The 26,854-nt window shown below is 41.5% G+C and overlaps 1 protein-coding gene across 2 annotated transcripts in view; it reads right to left on the bottom strand.

The window, feature by feature from the left end:
- The window catches only part of LOC107218602 (extracellular sulfatase SULF-1 homolog), an 86,586-nt gene that overhangs the window by 34,922 nt on the left and 24,810 nt on the right, over nt 1–26,854 (bottom strand). For both annotated transcript variants that reach the window (XM_046738605.1, XM_015656523.2), the window contains exons 2-3: nt 15,514–15,804; nt 14,247–14,486 (exon numbers count right to left, since the gene is read on the bottom strand). In XM_046738605.1, the coding sequence (XP_046594561.1) occupies nt 14,247–14,486; nt 15,514–15,745 (472 nt within the window). In that variant the 5' untranslated portion in view covers nt 15,746–15,804. The remainder of the gene's footprint in view (nt 1–14,246; nt 14,487–15,513; nt 15,805–26,854) is intronic.

The following is a 26,854-nucleotide window of genomic DNA, read 5'->3' as shown; positions in this document are numbered from 1 at the left end:
TGTCGTGAAAAAAATTTCATCTGTAATCATCAAGTTACAACTGAATCTGATCGTGTCAGTTTGAGATTGGAGTATTGCAGTTTGAAAAACAGACTGCTAAATCTGTGTCGATTTTTTTTAAACAAGTCTATTCGTTTTTGTATGATTTTTGCTCCACGATATTCATCAAAGAACATATTTGGGCACTTTTCCGTTCCGTCGATCTACTTGTTTTGCCGCTGCCTTGTACAGTCGTGATCTTAAATCTCAGTGTGGGGGGTGGCAATAAAATACGGCATGCGAGTGTCCGCGAAACTTTTCCAAGACCAAGTCGTGAGCGCTTTTCTTACGATTAATGTGAAACAAGCCTCCCGTGTTTTCTGCGAAAACCGCAGGGGTTGAGAAATTTATACTCGATTTTCAAAACATGCGATTCATTTCTTTCAGCGGACACTTCGTGTTCACGTGATACGATAAAATTTATCTCGAATAATAGTATAAAAAAAAAAAAAAAACTTGGATAATTGCGCTCTTAAAATCAGACAAAAATCGCATCCGTTATCGTTTTATACAACCAACGAAGCATATTCAACCGCTTAACGGAGTTTGCAACCGATTGTCGAGTGGAATCGAGGTCACTGGATGCCTTTATAAAGGTGCATCATCATCAGACGTCGAATAATCATTAAACACTGGCTGACGTTCGTCATGAAATAATGATCCGACATTGCATCTGTTGCTTCGCGAGGCAGGAAACATCTGGCATCTCCGTATCGACGAAGCATGAAACTGGATTAAAAGTGTGTTAATTAGGTGCCAATCAAGGTGTCGAAATGCCAGTTGGAGCGTGACCCCATAAAACGTTAATTGTAAGATCACGGAAGGCGGACGAATAATGGCGTTCACCTGCAAATGAAGAAATCCAATATAACGAGAAATAAATTGCAAGAGAGAAGTGAGGCGGTCTGCAATATGCGCAAAAAGTAAAAAAGGGGGAAATACCGAACGTGACCTTAGACTGCCGCCGGTCTGGTATCTGCACAAGAAAAATAAACCGCCCGGAATAAAAAGCGTTCTTGCAATGCGATCATATACCGCGAACTTGTAAGCTCACTGTAAACACGGGGAAATTTGCGAAGCGATGGAAAAATTTCGGGGATAAAACAACACGTCGGAATTGCTTGGAGAAATAATCTGACGTGATGAACGTCGAAATTTTGTTTGTTGTATCTCGAGGTGGTGCTGAATATCATATTGGATTATCCTTCGAAGCACGTTGTGTTCTCGTGTGTCGGTTGCAAACAACATTTTTTCGCACCTACTTGAGAAATTTGTATATAGAAGGAAGAAAAAAAAAAAAAAAGAGAAGGAAAAATAGAGAATAGAGAAAGTAATCGTCGCAAAAAGGACATCTTTAAATCTTTACTTTTGGATTTCGATGACTTCTTACTTAAATAATATGGAGATGTCGCTATATATTTAAAAAAAAAAAAAAAAATGTTATTAGTTAATCTTGTTTACGTATACGAATTTGACCCTAGAAGTATTCTGTAGAGTATCAAATTCTGTAAAAAAGTGTTCCTGGAGTGAAGTTCGTAGTTCAAACGATTCAAGAGTTATAATCAAATTTCAAACTCAAACGACACTTTTGTGGAAAATTAAATTATCTGCGGCTGAGATGGTAACAATTTAAATCGAAAGCGACATCTTCCTTGAGTAATTTAAACAGGGAAACTTTGAATTCCAGGAGGAATCTTTGAATATTGAATTTAAGAGATGTCGCGTGTCTAATGGTATAAGGACGTATGCGACATTATGCGACCATTTACCACGCGCGAAGTTAAAAAATCGTATTTTTTCGCCATTTGTATTTACGCGAAAAATAGGAGAATACATTAAAAAACGTTGAAATTAAATAATGCATCAATTAACGGTAAAAGGTCGTAAGTACTGTCGGTTACCAAAACACCAAAATGGCGGATGGAACTTTGTAACATTCATAAATGTCATACATAAAAATATATTTTGGTGCTGAAAGGGCGTATCCATGAAATATAAGGCCTTTTATCTTTATTCATATTGAGTGCTTTTGTAGCAAATGCCGGGAAAGAAAAAGAAAATTATACGCCCTTTTACCACCGAATTTGTTTTTTTTTCGCATACGTCCTTAAACCATTAGACATGCGATATATTTCTGCGAGGATTCCTCTCTTGCCATTTAAGATACAGCAAATTTTTCACGTGGAAGGTGGAAAAAATAATGTTGCTTCCAAACGAATCGTTTTAACGCATAAATGAATGGTTTACCATTTACGGACACCATTAAACGTTGCGTTTCGATCAAGACGCGCCATTGCAGCGGCTTACTTTCTAATAAACACCAAAGCTCCTCTCAATCGGCGTTAACTAACCTCACATCAGACAATGTTCGATGCTCCAAGAGTTTCTGCTTTACGGATTACCAGAGCAAAATGCCCAATATATGCATATACATAGACCGAATTGCCGGAGCTCATATTTCGAGTGATTAAATAAAGCACAAATGGCGGGACGTCGTCGCGTAGCCGAACAATGAAAGGGTCCATTGTGTCGGTTATGGGTACATCAGAAACGAAGCTGAGCCCGCTGCCTTATCGAACTGAGGCTTGACTTGACACGTGTAATAACGTCCGTAGCAGGGCTAGGCATTCCCTTCGGCCCACGGATGTACGAGTATCATTGAACGTGGCCGTCTTTCATTATTAATTACAAGTGACGTCCTACGATAGACTAGATACAAAACAATGGCTCTGCAAACGCAGGCTCCTTGGCCTGTCAAGTTTTCGATGCGGCTGTGATTCGTTCTCCATTTTTATCAATGGAACCTTTTCCGGCTCTTCAGCCTCCCCTGGACTTTGCGTCATAAATTATTCAATTCCAAGGCGTACCGAGCATCTAGTACCGTACTGTGATCTATCGCAATGAAACCAACCTTGGAACAACAATATGTGTTTGAATATTTTTGACAACTATTTTCGTATAGAGAATATTGAACTAAACCCTCCCAGAAGTCGAAACTAGTCTTTCAAAAATTGTTTATTGAAATCAGCTTTAGGTACACTGTGCTGTTAAAAAATGGAATATTTACAAAGGAAGCGAATGAAACAAAAAAATAAAAAATGTGACTTGACACGAAGCAGGTGTTAGAATGTCGACGAATTAATGTCAACGATGCGAAACTGTTTGGGGTGTAAAATTTCTAACAATTGGACGGATTTTGGAATACCGAGAGACTCCCGGGTTTTGTATTAGCAGGAATTGTTCGCACCCGATGGAGCCAAACCAACCCAGATTCGAGTTATATCGAGCGGAGAAAGGCGCCCTGAATTCTAGAACGGAATTCTAGCTGATTCTGGTCAGCCGCTGGCTGGCGCGGCAACTGGATAATAACTTTTCCCGCGGGTAAACTCTAATCTATGAGATCTGTGACAGCTAGAGGAGAAACGGGGGCGTAGCTGGACTGTAGTCTACGAAATTGGGGTGAGAAAACCGTTCCTTTCGACGCAGTGTTTTCATCGGTTAATCAAGGTTTACCCCACCTTCAGCGGAACGGAAAAGAGGCTTTCTTGAAAGAAAATTAATTGGTGTCAAGTATCTCGTCAGCCACAGAGAAGAAGATGAGGTGTGATTGTCATTCCGTTACACAGATAGGATATTAAAAATCATCAATTGATGGGAAAATCTATGCAAAGGATGTCAGTGAAACGTGGCAAATGGTCAGCTTCAAAGACAACTAATTTGAAGGCTTTGATTTTCAACACCTGATATACGGATATAGAAAATTCAACGTACACGATTGTAGACTTGAATTTTTCTAATTGGGGCTTGGTAGTATTTATTATTACGCCATTGGGTGAAAATAATTACAGGTTTAACGAGAACTAAGCCAACAGAGAGTAACGATTTACGGTTACCATCTGCCGATCGATCGTCGGCTGATAAATTTCGGTCGCAGGGATACTGGATTGAAATTTATAGTCGTCGTCTAAGCGTTACAGAGCTCCGTAGAGACCCGCTTAACGAATAATCGAGTGTCGTAGATTTTCCGGATCAGTAATTGAAGGAGCACTTGTCGCCAGCAGGCAGCCGGTTAGTATAAACTACGCCACGAGAGTCGATAGCTGACCAGTACAGAGTCTTGAGAGTTGATTAGAAGGTTGAAAAAAGATGCATTGAAAAATTTTTTAGATATATATATATATATTTATACGTATAATATGTATAACATATACGCGCTGGAAACTTGAACGCGGCTTTTTCATCGGCCGTTAAAGCGTTGCGTGTGTTTGATCAGTATACCCTAGGAGCGATGATGATTTGTCATGTGTAAATTCCTCCGCACCTTCCGTATACTGCGATGAGAAAAACAAGAATGAAAATGAAGAAGAACAAAATTATCCAACGCTTTATAGTCGGGCGGCTTGTTGGCCTCTCTTGACCCTAGGGTCGATGCGACGAACGTTTCGTTTAACGAATATATATTAGGTACGTATACGTACATGCGCACAATTAGTGACAAGAGCAAAGCTGGACGAGATCATAATCGAGGGTACACTAAAGGGAATGAAAACTGGCACGGCGTTCCACCCCTCAAACAATTCAATTAACTCTCGGAACGAGCGAAGACCTCTGAAATAGGTATAAGGAGAAAATGGACCGTAGTATTCGGGATCAACATTTCAGACCGTAGTATCTTTGGTTGAATATTCAAACCTGTTTGCACTCATTGTCAGTGTGAATTTTAGAATCAGCGAAGAAGTTTGCTAGGATCACGATGCCGCGTGCAAGAAGCTCATAATTCGTCACCGGAACGTTTTTCTCTAAAATACGGAGAGAAGATGGACTATGGAATTCAGAATCAACATCAGGTTGCAGTGTCATCGGTTTAAAATCAAACCTGTTTGCAGTTAATGCGAATTTTTAGAAACAGCGAAGCGGTTTACTAGCATCGTAAGACTGAGTGCAAGAAGTTCATAACTCATCACCGGAGGATGTTTCTTTGAAATAAAATAGTATGGTGTTGCTCGTAATTCGCAATCAGTTGGCCTGGCCGAGCATTGTCGGTGTGGACAGGAAATACGCCTACTAAAATACAATCGTGACTACTGTTGGGCGGCGCACGGTGTAATCTGTAAGTGACTCCCGTTAGTTACACAAATGAGGCTTGAATGCCGGGAGCGTGAAGGAAGTCGATTAAGTATCATCAAATTGTAACTTACGCGTAATCTCGTTAAAGGTGAACCTGCAATTCAGCCTCTTCCTCTTATTCCTTCATGCGTGGTAACCGTTGGCCGATGCGTTTTCCGCGCACGTTCACTTTTTACAAATGTCAGGAAACACGCGTCGCAAAGGGATTATTTGATTTATAACGTGCACCCGCTGAAAATTTAATCATTAGATAATCTTTGTCTCTCCGGCAATTAGACACGGGGTATGTAATTTCTGATTACACGATGCTGACGTGAACGATCAAGATAATAGCTACGTGTCGATGACTACACTCTGTTGGACACGCCGCACATTACACGCGTGACCTAATGATACCCAAACGCACGTGCGAGTATTAGCGTGTTCACAACTCACAAACGGTGAACAAAAACTTGTTTCACGTAGCCAAACCAGTGTTTTGTAGAGTCGCAATTACTGTGGTAGCAGTGCGCCATGGAGGGCCACAATTAGAGAACAATTACATCGTTCACCGCGACAATGGAATTGAACCCTTTCACAGGTGTTGTTGGGACTGTAAGGTATTCATGGTAGTCGGTAAACACTCATTCTCATTCACGATCCAAACTTTTCAGGCAATTAACGTGGCCGTGTGGCTTCGCCCCGGGCTTCGAAGTTGTCTGGTGGCACACCGATTCATCCCACCTACCGCATCTCCTTCGTCCTACAAGTTTTTCACCTCTCGAGTTAGCCGCCAACCAGTCTGAGAGGCGGAACCTTTGCTTCAGTCGTTGACGACTCGTAGTCGCAGAAGACATCTGTATTAATTCCGAGTTCTAATTACTTAATTTGGCAGCGTCTTCTGGGTTTGCCTGAGGCGTTACCGATAACGGGAAAGACCATGTCCGATTCGCCACGCCGACGCGAGTCAACCTCACAGCTGTTGTACGCAAAACTCGTGAGACTGGGTCCCTGAGCACCTGGGCAAATCGGCCCACGCAGAACCGAGATCAAATTGAGGATATTCCGAGCACATACACAACCTACGAGCGTCCACTGAACTGCCCACGTTTGCATTAAGTGCAATTTGAATTGATAGTTGGAAACGTGATAGAAACCGCATTGCGTCAGCGATATTTATGGCCGATCTTAGGCAAACAACGTCTCGTTCGTGCGTATGTGCGGACGTCCTCTGCCACCTACGTTACGATCTGTTAAGCAAGTAACTGAATCCAATAGTGGTGTAGATCACTGATCGAATGGGATTCTAGCAGTCTTGGAAGATGGTCGATAAGTTCTTCAGAGTATACGTTTTACATGTATGGACGGTATAAACACCGGATGTACGTATGTTATAATAAGATCTCACGCATCTTGGGAAAAATCATATTATGTCACGCAGAGATGATTGTCCCGACAAAGAAAGTTTTCAGGAAACTTATCCGAGACGACCGACAACGGGAAATGATGGTGGTTTTTCAGAGATAATAGCGACACCGTCAGTAGTGATGCTTAAAACTTTCTTAACAGAATGAACGATGGCGGAATGGAGGGTTAGTAGGGCAGAAATTGGAATTCCTTATTCTTCCACGGTCAGTGCTAAATGCCACAGTCTTGCAACAAACCTTACAGCCCATTCATCTCAGCCCTTCATCATCAAACGTGACAGGTTTTCGGCTATAATACAGATCTAGTTTTACTCAAAAACTCTTCAACTGTAGAGGAAATTTTTTTTCAAAAACTATCGTAGTACAGAAGATGAAATGCAGATTATACACCGTGATTAATTATTCCTCTGTCATTTTCGAGAGTCAGTTATCAATGGTATGCGCGAAATATTGTAGCAGTTTGTGTTTCAGTATTCAGACGAATACGGTACAAGATATAATTTATCGTTAGTACCATCCAGTTTTGGACTAGCTAAAACCGTTGTACCTTAACAAGAAACAACCACTTACAGTAAAACACCTTGGGACTATGTACCGAAGAACTTAGGTCATGATCAATCACCTTCTCTCTGATTCGGTTAGATTTATTATCCACGTTAACGGGTCTTGCCAAAATATGCATATTCAGTACCACTTTTCTGGTTTCTAGTTCTTCGATATTTTAACCTTTTTTTCAATAAGGTATTTTGTGACGTTAACTGCACGGGTTCTTGGTAGTTGAAAATGATTTTTTTTTTTTTTACGCCGAAGGACAAACGATTGTGGATCAAGTGACAAATATTCCATCTTACCGCAAAGTGGCAGACCGTGCTGAAAATTTCGCATGGTTTTGCGTGACCCGAAGACCCTTCAACCTGCAGAGTTAGACACGCGAGTGTGTATGGGTGCCTGAGGATAGATAACACCACTTCGAGCTCCTAACGGAGACTGGGGGACACCTGCAATGGCTATCACGCCTTTGTACATCGTGTATAGAAAATCGTAAGCATAGCTGTGTCAGTCACCCTTACCTCAGGCGTGTGTGCTGCTAGTCTGCTACCTATTCTCTCCTCGTTCTTTTATGCTGCACGAGTGCTCTAAGAGCTTTGAATTTCAGTCTTTGGACCTAGTGCGCCAGCTAGGCTTCACTGTTCTGCCGTGCTGCTGAAAAATGGTCCAAGGTACGGTTTCAGATGAGATAAATTTTGTCTCGACGACGGAAGGTGTTTAAGACTTCCAATGTCCATGCAGAAAAGATCCTTCGGGTTTATTTTTGCCAAATTTAACCATCCTCGTGCACTGTTCCACTGTTCGAAGTCGCACTTTCACTATAAGAGCGAAAATCAGACCAGACCGTCATCAATTTCAATCGAGTTAAAGAGAGAGGAATGAGAAAAAAGGCTTACGACTGACACAGTATTTGTGTTTTCGAGTACCTGGAATCATCTATCTTCGTATCTCACAGTCAAGTTTCATCACTAGCTGCTTCTGTCCGCAGTCAGGACTCACGGGTGGTTCATTTATAATGTTGCCCAGCTTAGCACGCCACGGTCTCGGGCACCCAGACAGCAGGGGTCAATCCGCGGCTTCTATTTCTGCATTCGATCGAAATGTCCTGCCGCAAGAAAGTCTGCGAGCCGAATCGCGAGTCCATGCCATGGTGCTACTCATGAGTTTCGTGACTTCGCATCATTGCTTAGTACAAGCGTAACCACAGAGCTAATTTTTGCATTATATCACAGGTCACAAATTTTGCAACTCCATGAAAAAAATATCTTTGAATTATTCTTTAGTGTCTCTGAAAGAATATGCTGATAAAGTGACCTGACAAAAGTGGGACTTGGCTCAGAGTCGAATAACGGTATCATCTGTTAAATCTAGATAATCGCGGTGGCTACTAACCTTTGTTAAAATCATGCCGAAAACGCTGAAACTCATGTGGCTGCAGTTCCAAGCCATATGAGTTCATGGGGTCGGGGTTCAAGAGCGATTATAAAATTCCATCGCAATCCAGTCTGGATTTTCAGGATATTCAACTGCCATGAACGTATAAAGGACTTGAGAAGGGCGCGTGAGCGGCTGGTAAATGTATCGGAAAATGGTTAAACGAGATATTAAATCGCCCGACGGGCTGATTCACGGCTTAGGGGCTTTAAGCCGAGGGATTCGACGAGCTATCTACCGGGCTCTTGAGGCTTGACCGGTTCGCGTCACGTTGTGAAAACCATGAGATACTTGACAGGGATAGGAAACACACCTGCGGCCTTATCGAGGCGAGAACCAATAGGCAAGAGACCGGAAGTGATAGATAAAGAGACGTTGTCACCTTCGAGATTATTACTCGTCGAACTTCAAAAGTGAAGTATCAAGTGAGACCGGGTTAACATAACCATCTTCAGTATCAAGTATCATACGACAAATTTGTAATAGCTCCATTACGTTGCGTTGGTATGAAATGTTTCAAAACCCATCGACAACTTATCGGACTGCGAAAGGCATTCAATATCTGCTGAAATAAGTTGTCGAGACATTCACGTGAGCAGTTCATCAGTCATCAACACTTTGGACTAAAAGCATCGTCTCTTTGGTCTCTGTCGTATTTTCTTGGGGTAAGTATTTCCATATAACGATCCTGTTAAGGTCATCAGTTATGTTCTTACCAACGCCAACGGCTGGTTACAAATTTATTTTTGGGCTGACAGCTACTATTCAGTCTCAGTAAAGAACGTAGTAACTGCTCCAAATTAAAAACAGACTTTCTTGTTTCGGTCAAGGTTGAACAAACAAAAAGTGGTCTGAGTGAAACCGCCCGGACGAAATATCAATTCCTCCCTCGATCTGTGATCTTTAGGGATCTAGAAAGCTCAGATAGATCGTGCGCGGCGTGATTATTTGATCTATGGAAAGGACTGTTGTCTACACATAAAACATTTTACGGTCGACTGAAAATTGTGTTTGTGAAATTTTCACGAGTGCGTATATCTACCACATTTGGTGATGTATACACACAAACCCTCGAGGTGTATGCGTAGGTATCTCACAAGAGCTTTGAAGCCAACACAAAGCTTCACGGCGGGTTGACGGAAGCTAAGACAGTCAAGTCTCAAGTCACTGGTTATATCCACTCGACGTTTTGTTTGCTCTCAGTCAAGGTGTAGACCGGAGGAAGATAGCTGTAATAGCGCGTCTCGACGTATTGTAACTCTCGAAAAAAGATTGATCCCGAGACCTTGGGAAATGCCCCCTGACATCAGGCATTAATTGTGCGTCCTTTTCTCGTAATTGCTTTTTTACGTTATCAAGTTCAGGATGTGTTAATCCCTGGGTCGTTGGAAGGTAATTAAATTCCTGTAAAGACATCTATGCGTTTAACTGAACATCGTTTAATGTTCGATGCAATTAGCGTACAATTAATACACTATTTAACAAACAACAAAATTTATGGTTTAGTGATTCTTGAAAATTTTTTAAATTATTTTTCATGGCTCGGGAAATAATTTCTTCCATTCTCCATTCGACAAGCCAGGTTCTGGCGCTTTGAGATCGAATGACTTGATCTATGTGAACCTAGCACCCGACTTGAAAAAACCGAACTATCTTTTGTTGATTCTTGTAGGTTTCTGTAGGTAGTTGTTTGTGGTAACAATGATTTCGTTTGTAGTAGTGCCAAAAAAAAATATAAGGGGTTGAAAAAATGTCAGTACCCTATTTTGAAAAAAATCGAATTTATCGGTAGATTTCCGTACAGTATCGTTTGTAGTTGTTTGTAGTACCATTTTTTTTCGTTTGTAGTTCCTCAAAAATTCACTACAAACGTCCGACTCGCTTCAGTATCGTTTGTAGTCGATTGTAGTACTGATTTTTTCGTTTCTAGTTCCTGCAAAATGGCACTACTACAAACGAAATCATTGTTACTACAAACAACTACCTCCAAAAACCTACAAGAATCAACAAAAAATAGTTAGGTTTTTTCAAGTCGGGTGCTAGGTTCACATAGGTAATAACTTGGACAGAGTGATGAAGATGGAGAAAGAAATCCCGGGGGTCTGATTGCGCAGGCATCTCCAACCGCTCAATCAAATATTTTTCTGTTATACTAATTTCAACCGTATGTCAAGTCGATTATAAATATTTCATCACCGATATATGCGGTAGAACTCAAGCGTATATCCGCCGACGAGGAGTCAAGATACGCGCATCGTCTTAATCGTCTTAAATACAAACAAACTTTGAACTATTTTTAGAATGATAGTTAGAAGTCTGAACTACTTTCGTGTTAACTGCCTTCATACCAAGATGTATTTCTTGTGTATCTAAGTCCTTAGAGAATTCTTGTGAGTTATTGATACGTGACTTGACTGGTCTAAATATGGTTGTCACGCGCTTCTGGTTAAACTCCAGATCAATAGATCGGTATCAGACATTATGAAGTGAAACTTGAGCATCTATGAACTTTCTTCGGCTAGTGAGTGCTCAATGGCGGTTTTTCATAGACCGCGGTTTCGTAATTGTGCTTTCATCGATTTATAGCGGTGCTGATTACAGGATCAACATTGTCTCCTTCAAACAGTTGTACATCGTGTCTTCCAAACCGATACAATTGCGTGTAGGTACCAACATCCATCACCGTTGAAAGTGAGATAATGTCTACAACATCCTATGGCCGGTGTCACTTTACAAACCTGATTCATGCTCAGCACTTTAGAACACCTGAGGATTAGGTAAGAGACTTAGGTTACTTCGCTTACTTTTTCACCTCAAAGTGTAGGTTACCGCCTCCAGGTGCCCTCCACAGGTAAATCCACCCTGAACTTCGCGGAGTTCAAACTTTAATGAGGTAGGTATGTACTCAAGGTCTTTGACGACCCGCGTCAAGTTCAGTTGAACAGCCGAACAGCTCGATAATACTCAGATGTTCATTTACCTCCGCGAAGAGGCGTAGATGCCATTAATCATGAAACGGTTCGGTACCGATGTGACTAACATCAGCACCGAGAACATCGACGCTTGTAATTGCTACGTTTGAGATTACACGTCCCGGGTCCTGTTTCGTCTTTCCTTTTTCTTCCGTCTTGTATCATGACGACCGGTTGTCCCGCGGACTAACACAATGACGAAACTGTGTGAACAGAGCCCGAGTGGCGCACAGAGATCAACGGCCTTGCTCTCTCCTTCCTCTCTCGGCCTTTTTGTTTCTTTCCTCTCTTTCTGTGGCGCGGGGACCGACCGACGAACGGACTGTCAAGTGGCGACCTAAGAAGGGCTACAAGCCTTCATAGCCCTGCCGAGACCTAAGCACACAACGGAGTCTACACCAGAGTGCAGAATGTGTGCCGAGAATATTTGTGTGTGCCGCGCGCCGGCTACCGTCAGTTCTAATCTTAGTTCTCACTCTCATTGTTAGCAGGAGCACACGCTGTGCTGCTGCACTTGCTTACGTTGGATGAAAGCCGCGGGGCCTATCGATTTGTTTCCTCGAACCGTCCATCGTCGTTCGGGACACGAGACACACGTCCTTTATTACAATGCGCGATGGAACGCAGAGGATCAGGAACTTGTCGAGTAGACCCAAGGAATGCCCGAGTATGATTATGATATATCTAACTGTCGAATCGGTGAGACAGAAGAGATGATTTGTTTCCAAAAAGAAACGAACCGGTTAGCTGGTAATATTTTCTGGGTAATCCACGATTCTAGGAAGATTACGAAGCTTGAGAAGAAGAAGAAAAAAAGGCTCCACTTATTCGAGCTTACTGGAGCTTCAATGATGCAAGTTATTTTTCATTCATCACGTTCGCTACGAAGTGGAGTTTCATTCCAGAAATAGCCACTTTATAGCCATGAATATAATGATGGGCACACGGTTTACAAGTGATACTAAAATCCCAATCACGTCAACAAATGAATGAAAAGTAAAGGTTGCATATTTCACAGTGATTCATTCATCATTCACAATTGGGTGTAATGTTTTATCGAAATTGGAGCCCGTCATTATCATTCCGAAGATATTTATAAAAGTATTATAGACGTTCGGAATTGAAAGTGTCCCCGCTCAAAATGACAGTTTACTCGTCACTTTCTGTCGAAACGTGAGGTGACGGACAATTTCGGCAAACGGAGTTTCGAGTGTTGGGGTGGAGAAAATCCATACCAATCACTCAGCCAGTCACGTTTGGTAAACAGATAGAGTTGAAATTGATTTTTGACGGATTGGAGATAGACTGCGGCTGAGCCGGCGTTGAACTTTGGAAGTATTTGTCAAAAGCTCCGCGAGCAGACGTCAACTTCCTGCTCCTTTGGGTTGGATTGGGTTTGGTAGGAGCTTGATCCCGGGAAATGAATTCGGGTAAATGAAAATTATAAGTCCGAGAAAGTAAGAAAAAATCGTGCGGATTATGTCGGATGCGAGTACCATATGTTTAAAACGGAACTTCATTTTGGGAAACAATCACGTGACCTGATTGCCTTTTCCCTCCTTCTCGTCTTTCGGCCCTTTTGGATGCAAAAGGAAGTAGATTAAATTTTATTTTTCGCCCTTCGACCTCCACGAATTCTGCTGTCAAACTTTTCAACCTCACTCCAGCAGCACTGGCGGCAGCTGCTCCAGTTCCACCAGATGAAATAATTCTCTCGCCAAATGCTTCTCTCGCAAGAAGACTTCGTTGACTTGTGTCCGCGGTCCGTTTCAAATGACACATCGGTTTGTCACAAGATTTAATGATCCCTCTAATTTTCACCGAGGAAGTAGATTCAACGTTATCAATTCTATCTATCATCATTCCCGCTATCGTCGTCTGAATGGTGACTTTAGTGAGTTATATCATGTCCATTTGTAAGGACCGAGCCTGGAGGCGTCGATAAAGCCAGACGGCGTGGCGCTGGATCGTATTATTTAGCTAGCATAGATATCAGTGGAAGGAATTGCACGGCTTTATGCGATGTTATTCTATGGAGTGACGCTCATTTTTCACAAGCTAGTATGTTCAAGGAGGTGGAAAGATTGGATGTAAGAAAAGACACCACCTCGAGGCACATACGCAATTTAACAAGGAAGGTATCGCGATGGCCTGCAGGGCCAGAAAAGAACTTTTACGTGACAAGCATTTTCGTTGGTAAATAATCGATACGATAACCGCGATTGTACGCTAAAGCGTACAAAACAACCGAATACGAAACGAGTAAGACCGCCGACCAAATTACTATACTCGTTTCAAATAAATCTCCCGACCAATTAGCCGGTCCGACAAACTGTCGGCAAATTAACACGGTCTATCTTAATTTTTTTCTTTTTCGTTTCTTCTTTTTCTTTTTCTTCTACTCCTTCTTATGTATTACCGGAAGAAACGTCTCACTCTTCATGTACGCCTAACTCTAATAGGCAACAAACATCGTCAGGCTGTAATGACGAGGAGCATAGTCGAGTGTAACATGTGTTGACTATTATCAAAAACTTGAATTACATTTTTCGTCTGTAATTTTGGCATCGTTCGATTTCCTTTTTACGAAGAGCAGTATTTCCGTTCTTATTAGATCGGACAATTTATAGCGCTCCATTCTGCCAATATAACTCACAAGACTTTTGACATTCATTATCAAACTCACTATCCTAAAACTCGGTTCAACGTTTCGACTCACCAGTTCGATATCCAGCGTTGCTCAGATAAGCAGCAAACGAATGAGGTTCGTGGTCCCTCTGCCACTGAGGACTGCTGCAGTTATCGTTGTTGGTGAAAACTTCGTGATTGTGAACATATCTGCCAGTCAACAAGGAGCTTCGACTGGGACAGCACATTGGTGTCGTGACGTAGGCATGCCTGAGTTCCGCGCCCTCGTCTCTGATGCGTCTCAAAGTACGCGGCATGAAGTTGAGCGAACCTGAAGAAAAGTTGAGGATAAATTTTATCGTCAGTTGATTTTTTTACTGCAATGCTGGACACCCTTTCACCGTATTTCAACAGCAGACGGAGAAATGTTCGCCGCTTAATTTTCTCATTATAAAATTGGAGAAGAAGGATAGAGTCCCTGAGATAGAACGCAGACTCGATTGAATTTTAGGTTTGATACACTGCTCAGGTAACAGGCCGGAAGTGACGCAAACAGAACCGGTCTTACTCTAGACCATTTGACTTGCTCCGCGGCGAGGGTCTTGGATCCAGAGCCGTTCAATACCGCCGTGTAATATAGATAAGCCTGCAGCATACCGTCTTAATTCCAGATAATTGCACACCCACGTAGAAAACTCGATATGCGTTTTCCGACTAATTTGATTCCCCAACGTTTCGACCGCCCATTCCTTGGTAAAACCTGTGCCCTATGTATATACATACATACATATATATATATATATGTATGTATGTATAGGTATATACCAGCTGAGAGCTCACAGTTACCGAGTCACCCACAATTCAATCTGTTGAATAAATTCTATTCAACTGGATTATCGAACAAAGCTCTTTCTCTAATTGTCGCTTCAAGTTCGGCTAATCTCATCATGTGGTTCTCGCGTTACTCCTATCCAGCCGTTTATGCTTCTTATTAACGAAATCAGTCTACATATGCGAGTTAACTCTGACGGATGAGACGAATGAATTTGTTCGGTCGTTCATTTTTCTCTTCAATTATTACAACAAGAGTAATGTGTGAATCGAATGGCGATTCGGACTTTCTGAATTGGAAAAAAACGAGCACTTTACCGTAATATCAGTAGTGACAAGTGTCACGATAGAAAAAGACTCTCAAATAATTGTATTATTTGTAGTGACGGATGATTAAAGTCAAACAACGATTATTAATAACTCTACCAGAGCACGGGAGACAGAGATAGAACCAGCGAAAAATGAAGGGAAAACAATTACTCGAAAGAATGCGTTAGATATTGCGGATTTCATATTTCCGAACTTACCGAGCTCGACGTCCTGGTCGTCGGTCAATATGAGGACGATATTGGGTTTCCGCTCCCTGGGTTGTTGATACGGAAGATAAGGGGAGTTCGGCTGGTTGTTGGCATGGTTGTTCTTGTGAGAGGCGCCGCGACGCTGAGCACCAAAGACGTCCTCAGCGGGGGCGTCATTGTCCGGGCGACGGGCACTCGCGGTCAAAATAAAAACCGCGAAAATCTGAAGTATTGCCTTCATGGTGACTGCTCTGCCAAAGCAACGTTTCGTCTCAGCCGAGTGTCATATCATCTTGAATACTGTAACAGTCGGAACGAGATCATTTTTATTATACGTCAACTAATATGCAGAAAAAGAAGCGACAGAGATATCAATTATACGCAGAATCAAAACGAAGATCACTCTCTTCGAGATTGACACACGCATTTCAGCAATTTCGCGCTGACAATACACCGTAATTGAAAATTACGGTAATGCAGAGATCCCGCAGGATATGCTGCAGTGAAAAGTGTCCGCGTTCCCACGGTGAGCTGTGACACTATATTATGAAGAGGCCTAGGCAAAAGGAAGAATTCGCATTACACAGACGGATGAAAGACGCGTGTGTGTATCGGGCAATATAGGTATACTTATCCCCCGAGCAGTTAAACACGCGGCGTTTCTTCTCGGTGTCACCCGTGGGAGAAGGAGGGTGAAGATATTAATTAAATTCCAACTATGTGCAATTCTTCTTCATGGGTGGCTGTGCACCGTCTTGATGCTGATATTATCACGACACGGATCCCTCACCCATCTTCGAGATTAGTTGTTTATAGTAATTAATTACTCGGAGTATTGTGCACGGATATTGAAAAGTACGCACGACTCAGAGTGTAATTGCTCTCCCGCAGCGCATCGACTTCTATAAATTCAAAATACACGCGGCGCAGCGTTCGCCGAAAGCTTTTGCCTGATTTGATTCACCCAAACCGTTGTTCAAACTGGGCATGTCTGCACTGACGCTGATCGATACGCCAATCAACTAAATTCATTGATCACGCATATCGTTGAACTGCTGTGAAAAACAAACCTGGATTTCAGAATTTGATTTATCTTCTTCAATGATCCGCAAGGTTTTCAGCACGAAAATTGAACTGCCCTGCGTTACATTTAGCGATAGAATTGGTTAGAGTGCAATAAGTAGTGTAATAATATCAGCTCAATTGTCCAGAAGTTTTGATACTTCGATTTGAAAAGCGAAGCTTACATTTCCGGTTGCAATTAAAAGGAGTTCTGGACCAGTTTTGCGGTCTTGTGGAGCCAAAGTTGGTACTTACTAGCGATTTTTATTCGCGGCTCATTAGTTACATGCGGCTGCATTCCTCTCACATACGGCGAAGTGTTCTTCCATAGTACGTTTAAGAGGCAGTTAAGACGGTATAACTTATTTTCCGAGATCGTAAAGTTTCCAGTGCCCTTTACTGTCCGGCACAAAGCAAGCCACATTTCTTCAGTAATATGTGCATGAATCGTCTCGATTTAACGTCGCAAAATAAAATAAAATGCATCTTCGAACTCGATTGCTTCGTGAATTCCGTCTTTCATGATTAAGTTCAAACGTTAAAATATACTGTACAACGGGAAGAATGATAAAAATCGCTATCGTTCGCAGCTGCATATAATGGTCTGCGGTTGGAAAGTATCGGTATGCAAAAATGATGTGCAATGAAAGTATGATATACGTCCGTCATGTTTTTTTTTTTTTAATTTAATTAAGTGTACTTATAGCGATAAAGTTGGAGAATTAGTATTAACGACGGAATATATAATTTTATTCACGCACTTCGTTCTGAATTAATTAGTCCTAAAGCGATTATTTACATAACGTATTAATTAGAGCTAATTGTTATTCGATCAGGACGGTAAGCGAATAAAATGGCGATAGCCAATTGACTGTAGCGCGAACATTACCTGTAGAGCGTACGTAGACAATTTTGTGATCAGTGTAGTTCGATTCCACGCAACATGATCGTCGTTTTACGCCTCGTCGTTTTATCCCGGACAACTGAGAAGCTCGAGAGATTCTCGATAAAGCGGCGGGATATATTCGCATGCAATTAGCGAGCAGCGGTACGTTTAGAGTCCAATAATTGGACCGGCGCGAGTTCCTCGAGAGTCGCAAGACCGGTCTTGACGTCACTGGTCTCGATTACCTTCGGCAGGCGTCATTTGTACCCTAAGATTCTAACGACGCTGATTGCATTCAGCGTCAATCTGCCGCACTCGTTCAAAGTCCCTTAACGTCACTAGCGCCCAGTAAGAACTCGATGAAAAGTCACGTTCGTTTCGTTAAAGCGCCGTTACGAGGCTTATTCATGCTGGACGCAACTTGTCCCCGAAAGTTTACTTAGTCAAGATCTAGTGTCTATTGCGCAGAGGAATAGGCCAACTGACATGACACAAGGTGAATAAGGGGTTCGAGTCGATTGACTCATGGTTACGTTAAAAGACGTTTCCAGCTGCACGTGGAAAGCCTCAAAAGATCCCAGAATCCGGCACCATGTGTGTTCTTGAGAAGTTTTCTGGGAAGGTTCGGTTAAGTTCCGAAAGCTATGCTAGGAAGGCACTTCGATAGCCGGTATAGCCACGGTTCTTCTTCAGGATAGGCATAAGCTGGACACTCGTATGATACAGTGCCGTAGAGAGCAAATTGGTGTCGCCATTAAACGAGTTACTCCGGGTGTTTCGAACGACGTGGAATTCATTATGTAAAGAGACTTTCTGTCTTGAGAGTTGCCAGTGTAAGAGGAGAAGAGAAAAAAGAAATCTTCACTAAACGGGGGATGGCATTACCGGTTTCTGATCGGGAAAACGAAACGATCGCTTCCAAGAGAATATAACACCGTCGTTAATTTTTCAAAATCGCCAGTTTTTCAAATTTATATCTCCAACAATGAATTTTCTCGTAACTAATGATACCGCACATCCGCATATCATTTATTAGACAGTTTTGACCGTCTTGCGTGCTTCCCATCAGAAGCGTAAGATTCCAACATGTAAACATTCATCTACATACATTCTTACATCAGGTGCTCCACAGACGAAAACTTTCTATTCAGAATATAACACCGCCCACGTTGTCGTCGAAGCTTTAAACTCAACGTAGAGTTGACCAATTGTTAGCTTAGACCGAATCTTGAGTTTTAAAAAATATCTCTCGGATTGCATAGTATTCAAATTGGCTTATAAAAACGCCAAAAACTTTAAGGCACGCCTTCGAAGTTCGTACCTGACTCCAAAGCACGTCATCGGTTGATAAAAACCACGACGCCATGAGACGGGAGAGAAAAGACCCCTATAAAGGTGAATCCGGAAGAGGGTAGGCACGTTCCATCAACGCCAGTTTTCGAGGAAATTCGGAGCGTCCGGAAATGGGCCCGGAAATGGGTTCGGTCGCAGATCGGCGTATGTCTTATCTGCATGCGGTTCCGGTTTGTCCCTGCAGCACGTACGTACCTTCCAATGGAATGGGGTATCGTCCGGCCACCTATTGTACCGACAAATCGACGATGGCCCCCGCAGAGTCCGGATACGAACGAACGTCGGTGTTGGTTCGGGAACGCCAAACGACACCGAGAGATATGCACGGAGCCCGCATTATCTGATTGTGCTAAATTCGGTCCTGTGGTACGTGTGAGAAGTGCCCAGGAAATGACGTGGGTACCAACCGTTCCCAACTTGTTCGAATTCTCCTTCCTCGCGGACGAACCGATGGACAATGGGCATGCCAACGCGTTACATTTTGCATGTCACGCAATGTGCTGCGTGGAATACCTGCGAGGTGTTCGGCCGTCTTGGAGGCGTGAAAATCTTGCTTTAGCACCGTCTTCCGTACTTTTGTCATTATTTTTTTGTGACTATTTACTATCCAAAGCTACAAGGAAAAGATCTTTTCCTCTTTAATTCTTACTTCGTTTCGTACCAACTCAATATCAGACATCTTATTGGATTCACATCAGGAATAAAGACACAGTTCATTACTCTGAAGAAGGGGAAGCTTTCGAAGAAGGCTGAATGGTTTTTACTACAAAACAATGTACTTGGGGAGATTGCTACGACCATTCGTTTGATTCGTTTCGAACCGATCTTGAAGCCTTTTATCGCGCGTCACAGAGAATAAGTATCCGCGTTGGAAATAAGTTTGAAAATAAACCGAGCGCGCAATCGTGTACCCGTCTCTCTTCGAGTCAATTAATTTCCCTGCATCTGTAGAATGAGGAGTGACATTTAGGTGTTAGTAAACGAATTGTCGGGTTCTTAAAACCTCCGCGACTCCCGTCATCGAGTCATACCGGGAGCAAGCTGCTGTTAATAGCAGCCTGATGTTTTACTTTCAAAGTGATGAAACCATTCACTTTCCAAATTCCGTTTCTTCGGTATACATTCAGATATCGTTTACGCCATGGAAATAAGATATTGAGGAAAGAAAAAAGAAGATGGTATTATTTTCACAGTAAACAGGCGATTAATATCGTGTGCATATCGCAACCGTGTCTAAAGCTTGGACGGCTATTCGTAGACAGCGTCTGGCTTCACGATCCGCCTATTACACTAATTGTAAGAGATGCTGCTCAATGCTCAGTCTAATACGCCAGATAGTTCCAACGGACTCAATCGCCATTGACTAACTACATAACGCGTGGTAATAAAACTGAAAATTAGCATAAGGTCCGACTAAACAGTCGTTAACATTTCGTAAAAGGTGCATAAATTAGAACTTCAACACGCTCACCGCATCATGGATGTCCTCATTACTCGGATTCACTGCCGATCTCCGAGGCCATGTTTCAATTTCATCCCCGTGCGCATCAACTGCACGCGACTCTTTATCACCGTGTATCGTCGACAGATACAAACCAGGACAAGGGTTAGTTGAAGAGTTGAAACTCTTACGCCTGTACTTGTCGCATCTACTCGTCTGTCTTGCAAGACTCTTCTCACTTGCAAAGTCTCTCACCTCTTGACCTCACTCGCGGATGACTTGGGAGCGCAAAGAAAGCTGATCAAAGAATTCTCTCGTCTAAACGAAACAAAAACCGATAAGGAATAATATTTAGCCTCGACAACCGGAATTTCACGAAACTAAATTAGGGTTTGAAATTTCTTATTTGGCCTGATACGTTTGTGCCATACGAAGAAAAACCTGAATCCAATCACACCGGAAGATATCGTTAGTTAGTTACCAAAATCTACATGACTGTTAACGTGTCGGTGATATATTGTAAATAAAGAAATTTGGTCAGCCCGTTTCAGAGTTGAGAAATTATCAAGTCGATTGCCTTCCAAACGAGTTTTTCGAAATTTCTAACATCTAAAGCGTAAGATTTGTAAGAAGTTTCAGTGGCATATTTTCAATTTCCAAACACAACGAAAATCTTCCGGAAAAGTTTGTGCTTTTACAAAAATCTGTAATAGGGAATGGAAGAATACATAGAAGACCTCCTCGAGACACGCTCTTAGTTAACGGACTGCAATGATTTTCATTTTCCACGGTCTAAATCTAACATGAAAAAAATGATGCCGGCATAAAAACAGGGGCTTAAACGATGGCGTTTAATTGAATCCCGGACCGATATAATACTGCGGCACCGAGTTCCTGAATCTTACGAAATTACGCAAAGGCGTAAAGGGAAGAGGCTCGATCCAAGGGGAATGTTATTAATGACAAGACTCATTCCGACCAACCGGCGGCAATTTTGTTCACCGACGAATATATACGCCCTGACACACCGAGTGTCGCGGCACGATCTTCCGAAGTGTTAGTGGAGGCTTCGAAGCCGGGCACGCGTGTTTGTTTAACGTTACGTAGACACGGGGTGTCGAAACACGTGATACCATTAAAAACAAATGTCGACTCCGAGTCTCCCTTCTGGCGATACTCGACACCCGTGTAACAAAAAAACCTTTCAAGCCTTTTAGCCCACCCGTGAATGGATGATAATTAGTGTTTTCTGGTGGGATGGAAACACTATATATTTTATGAACGTTTCATCAAATTTTGAAACAGCTTTTCCCAATTTTCCAACACTCTTGCACCGTCTTTACAATAAGATTGATTGCATTGAACGTAATTTTTTGGAGGATTTGACAGCTTTTATAAAAGGAAATCACCCTTCATTAACTCTGGTCGAATTCATTTCACTGATAAATGATTGTTCACTCCTTGGTCCGCTATTTTTAAGGCTTTCTTCAATAACGATCGAATAAATTACACTCTTTAATTTTGTACTAGTATTGAAAAAATAGGCGTAAGAAACGAAGCTGCCGCCCAGCTTTGCATTAAAGCAGTTTAAAACCTGTCCATACCATTTTGAAGCGAAAGTATGATATTGAGAACTGTGCAGTTTCGCGTATTTATTACACCGATTGCGAGTTCTTCAGAGTTTCTTGAATACGTGTGTAAAATTTTGCTTTGATTATACGTTGCCACGCAGCCCGATAACTCGTGGTCAAATTTCTGTACGTGTTTGCGGTTTCGTTCGGTCTCTGAATATCTCTCGCATATCGGGGATTATTGAACTCCTGTAACTGGCGGATTTGCGACGGAGTAGGAAAAAAACAGAACTCTGCGTATTTCCTCTCCGCTGCTGAGTCCGTTGAAACTCAACGCTATAAATACAATAATTTTATCCTCGCAAGTCGAATTTGGTTACTCTGTAGTTTCAGCAGGTATAAATTACGGCACCGAGTCAGGTGTAGACTTAAAGAAGTTAAAAGAGTTAAAAGTACAGTCTGAATTTCTATGAGATAAATGCATGGATCCTTTCCAATTCGCAGTCTGCAAAACTCGTCCGCATAACCGTATAATGCGCTTGCAATTCCGTTCAATTCAGTGCCAAAAAATTCTCTCGGGGATATTTGAAACTGGGTCAAAGTTATAATCCACGGTTTATGAAGAATCGGATACCACGCAGAATGAAATTTACTCCCGCCCCTTTTTCCCTTATCCGAGATCGTGAAACCGTGCTGCGGTTATTTTCATTCGTTTCGCTGGTTGAAATGAAAATGAATATTCCGCGGATCTGAACTTGGATGATACCGTCTTTGTCGATAAATCACATTTTACAGAACACTTCAAAATATCTCCGAGTTTTCCGTAACATATTTTTTTTCTTCGTAGGATTCCGCAGTTTTCTCTGCTACGGCAGCTAGTTTTTCCGTCCCTCGTTTCGACGTGTTTCGTCATACAGAAACATGATAAGAGAGAGAGAGAGAAAGTCGAAAGGTGGGGAAGATAAGATACGTCAGCACACAAGCGACACTCGAAAGTGCAGAGCTGAGGTAAGTTTGGAGCGAAGCGGAAGGCGAGTCGTAGACGACGATCGTTACAAAACGGCAAGTTCCTTGGAAATTTGATCCATCGAGATCGAGGGGGTCACGTGGATAGATACGTACGGGGGCCGGCCAGTGCATGGATTGCTTTGATGTGCACTTCGGTTAATGCACGGCAGCGGTTTGCGGTGGAAGCCTGCAGCGGTTCAGCTTTGCCCCGCGAGATTGAAAAGAGGAAATGGGATTTGCGCGGGTGCATTTCTCTTTGTACGCTGTGCGCCCGTAAATCGACTTAGCAGTTTAAGCTCGCAGCGAAAAACTTACGAGCCAATGAAAAAACAAACACATCTTAGAGTAATAGACGATGCGGTTTGTTGCCTCGTTTTTGCACCGAATCTGACTGAGCGAAAATTACACCACTGTGTGATTCGATGTTGTTTTTGTCGTTATTTTGTTCAAAATTACAATCAAACTCTTGCATTGTGTTCAACTCGCGCTCGTCTCTCGTCATAAATTTTACCCACCAAACAAAGAGACGAGGAACGTTTTAGGGTGAAATTATCTCGACTGTTACGGATTTCCAACTCACTGCACCGTGCAGAGCCTCGTATTAACTGATTGCGAGTCTCACCTGTGCAAACGTCGACGACACTGACTGATACGTTTAATCCCTCCACCCGGTCGCCGAAATTTTTTTTCGTCCATTTTTTTTCACAACCGTTTTGATACATTTTTATCGCGTTGCAGTAATGGAGGAACTTATAATATTTTAGAGGTCAAGGTTCACTCGCGAATAATGCGGTTAAGGGGAAAAACGTTCCTATTGTACTTTTGTCGAGTGGAATTCGGATCGCGAATTCAATTCACTCGAGGCAAAATTGTGTTATAGATTTTTTTTTTCTCTATATTATACGCAACGAAATGTAGCGATGGAAAGGAAAGTTGGAAATCGTCGAAAAGAAATTGGAAGAAACTTGAGATATTTGAGCGTGAAATCGATGAGAATATTATAGTCTCTGCACGAAAATCACGAGTGAAAATATTTTACCCTAATTTTGATCGATCGAAATTTAGGTTCTCGACAAAATTTTACTGTCTGCTGTGAACAGCTACTCGAAAGAAACTTGAATAAATAATCGGGATTAAATTGCACTAACATCACTATTCGCAAAAAAAGTTCAGATTTCAAGTTAGGAACGATAACGCAAAGAACAGCTGAAAAATTCAATCCGATTAAAATGGACGTTGTTTTTTTCCGAAATTAATTGAAAAATCATTTTCCACACGTTTATTCGCGGTTTCGAATAACAGTTTGAAAGTTTTTTCAAGACCATAATCAGGAGAAAATACGTGAACGTTGTTGAACGAAAAAAAAAGATAAATAAATCAAAAACCATAATTAAAGCACAAGATAAAAAAATGATACAAAAAGAACGTATCGTATAAATAAGAGCAAAAATAAAAATCTCGAGTGAATTAGATTGTTTTGCCTTTCGCGTTTTCTACCAAAAATGGGCTCTTTACACATAACGCTGACTTGATTTGCTACGGCTTTAAAATTCGGATGTATTTTTTTTTTTACCGGCGCGGAACGATTCGACGTGTGCATTGCCTCCAGGAGGGTCGAGAGGCCGGAGTTGAGGGTCAAAGGTCAATGGTCGGGGGGTGGAGACTGCAGGGACAAGGTAAATCAGAGGCGGACAGGACCTCGGGTACAACATTTATACCTACAAATGGAGCTGGCTGCGTGCCTGCGTCGGTGAACCGAGTGAAAATCTCAGCTATGGTTACCACAAAGTCGGCTTGAAAATTGTCGTTTTTTTCACCATAAACAAAAAATACACTCATTCTGGGTACGATATGACATGATTCTTTGTTATCATAGTTACTCGTGTTATATTTTCTTGAAACAATTGTGATAATTTAATTTTTATGCGACAATAAACTGACATCAGGGTCTTATTTTGCTGAAGAAGTCTACGAAACTGACCGAAGATATTCGATGTTACTGTAACCTCATAAAACGTGGTATCGATCCAGCTACAACCACAACAAATAGTTACTTTTACAAAATTAATATTTTTCAATTATAATAATATCGTAAACCGTTTTAATATATTGTAAACGGTAACATATTTTACTATAATTTTCTAATAACTATATAAAAAATGAAATTTTTCTCAGGATGAACTCTTCGTCGAAAATTCCGCCTATAGGCCGCGGCTGCATGTCGAAGGCATGCAAGGAATGCGCTATACGTCTCTCTAGCAATGGTGCAGCACCGCACAAACTCACGGAGCACGTGAATGGCAGATTGTGAGATCCAAGATTTTCTCACGAAAATGATACCGGCGTAGCGCAAAAACACGTTGTTACCTTATAAGCGAGTCGCCTGCATTTCTTATTCCTCGAGTTGGACTCATCGTCATGTGTAAAGTGTTTCAGTAATTGATTCATTCGGCATTCAAGAGTGAGTTATATTATTGTCCGGGAGGAAGATTTTGCATAAAAAGCTGGTTTTTTTTTACCGGAGTGTAAAGATCAACGTGGAAAAAATTACACCAGTGAAATCAACAGTGAATGTGTATTGTAAAAGTATTTCAAATTAATACAGCCGAGTGACCGAGACAGCTAAACGTGGAATAATTATGCTGTATCAATAGGAAGAAGCACTAAATTTTACGCTACACGATGCGAATGATAAATTGAGTGCTCGATTAAGTCGAAATGTACTTGGGTTTGGAATTTATAAGCTACACAAGTTACTAATATCGTACCAATAATTACACGGAACGTTCATTTTTATAAATTAAAAACTTGAACATTCTGTAATATTATTGCTTTTGTCAGTGAACTGAAAACACACCCTCCAAAGATGAATACATAAAATTTCTCATTCCTGGATCCTCGATTCTAAATATTTGTTCCATTTCTCCATTTCCAGCTGAACAAACAGTAGCTGTTAAATAGGTTATAGCTATAAATATATCAGCCCGTAGAAACTTTGTGTATAAGACAAATAAGATATAAACGCATTAATTAGAGTTACGATTGAAGAAATTTAACCCAAGCTGATATCGTTGTTTAACTTTTAGAAGCTTTTTTCAGCTTGAAATTTCATACTGGCAAAGTTCGAACAATACATTACTTAAGAACATTATTTAAGCGAGGGATTAAATGGACTAAAACGTATCGATTGACGTGACCGATTTCTTTCTCAAAACGAATTTACAATTCACACAAAGCTTAGTTATGTATTCCTCATTTTATAAAGGTTATATTCTGCGACAAGATTGTTTGTTTCCAAAATGTAACGTCTCCGAGCTTCGCATTACTTGAACGATGGAGAAAAGCACCTTGAGAATAACAGCAGCTGTAACAAAGTTCTATGTTTGTTTCACTTATCTCTTTTCCCTCCCCTTGTATTTATTTGTCTATTTATAGTCATTATATTCATTCCTGCGCTCTTCTTCTAATATTATACGAATCATTCGGATCGGTAGAGAACCTTAACCCTCCACGCAAACCTCACGATTCTCTGAGGATTATAGTTAGGGTCTCGAATGAATTTCGAAGGTACCTCAATAAGTTCCCGAAAGCGGTTTGGAGATTCCAGACCGATTGAATTGTCTGCGGTTTTGAGAGGACACACTTTTAATGGGAAAGAATTCTCGAAATACTCCGGATGTCTGGCGCATATCTTTTACACTGTACACAATTGATGAAGGATTGAATTTTTCGAATCCTTAATAATATCGTTACTGATTTTTTTCGATTTGATCGACTCATTCCTCCGAATAATAAATTCCCCAGCATTGAAATTGAATTTGATATTAGTTTAAGACATTTCCGGAAAACAATGTTTTCAAGAATTTTATGCAATATACATATCGAAAATCGTCATTCAAGTAAATTTTCAAAATAGTCTCAGAGTAAAGAAATTGAATAACTATCAAGTTTCAAACCACCGATAGAAGAATATTACAATTTCCATATTTTTGCGCTGTAGAGAAATTATGTACTGATTGAAAAATAACA

Source organism: Neodiprion lecontei, chromosome 4 (assembly GCF_021901455.1).
Source record: "Neodiprion lecontei isolate iyNeoLeco1 chromosome 4, iyNeoLeco1.1, whole genome shotgun sequence".
Lineage (NCBI taxonomy): Eukaryota > Metazoa > Arthropoda > Insecta > Hymenoptera > Diprionidae > Neodiprion > Neodiprion lecontei.
This window is presented reverse-complemented; position numbering and strand designations above follow the sequence as displayed.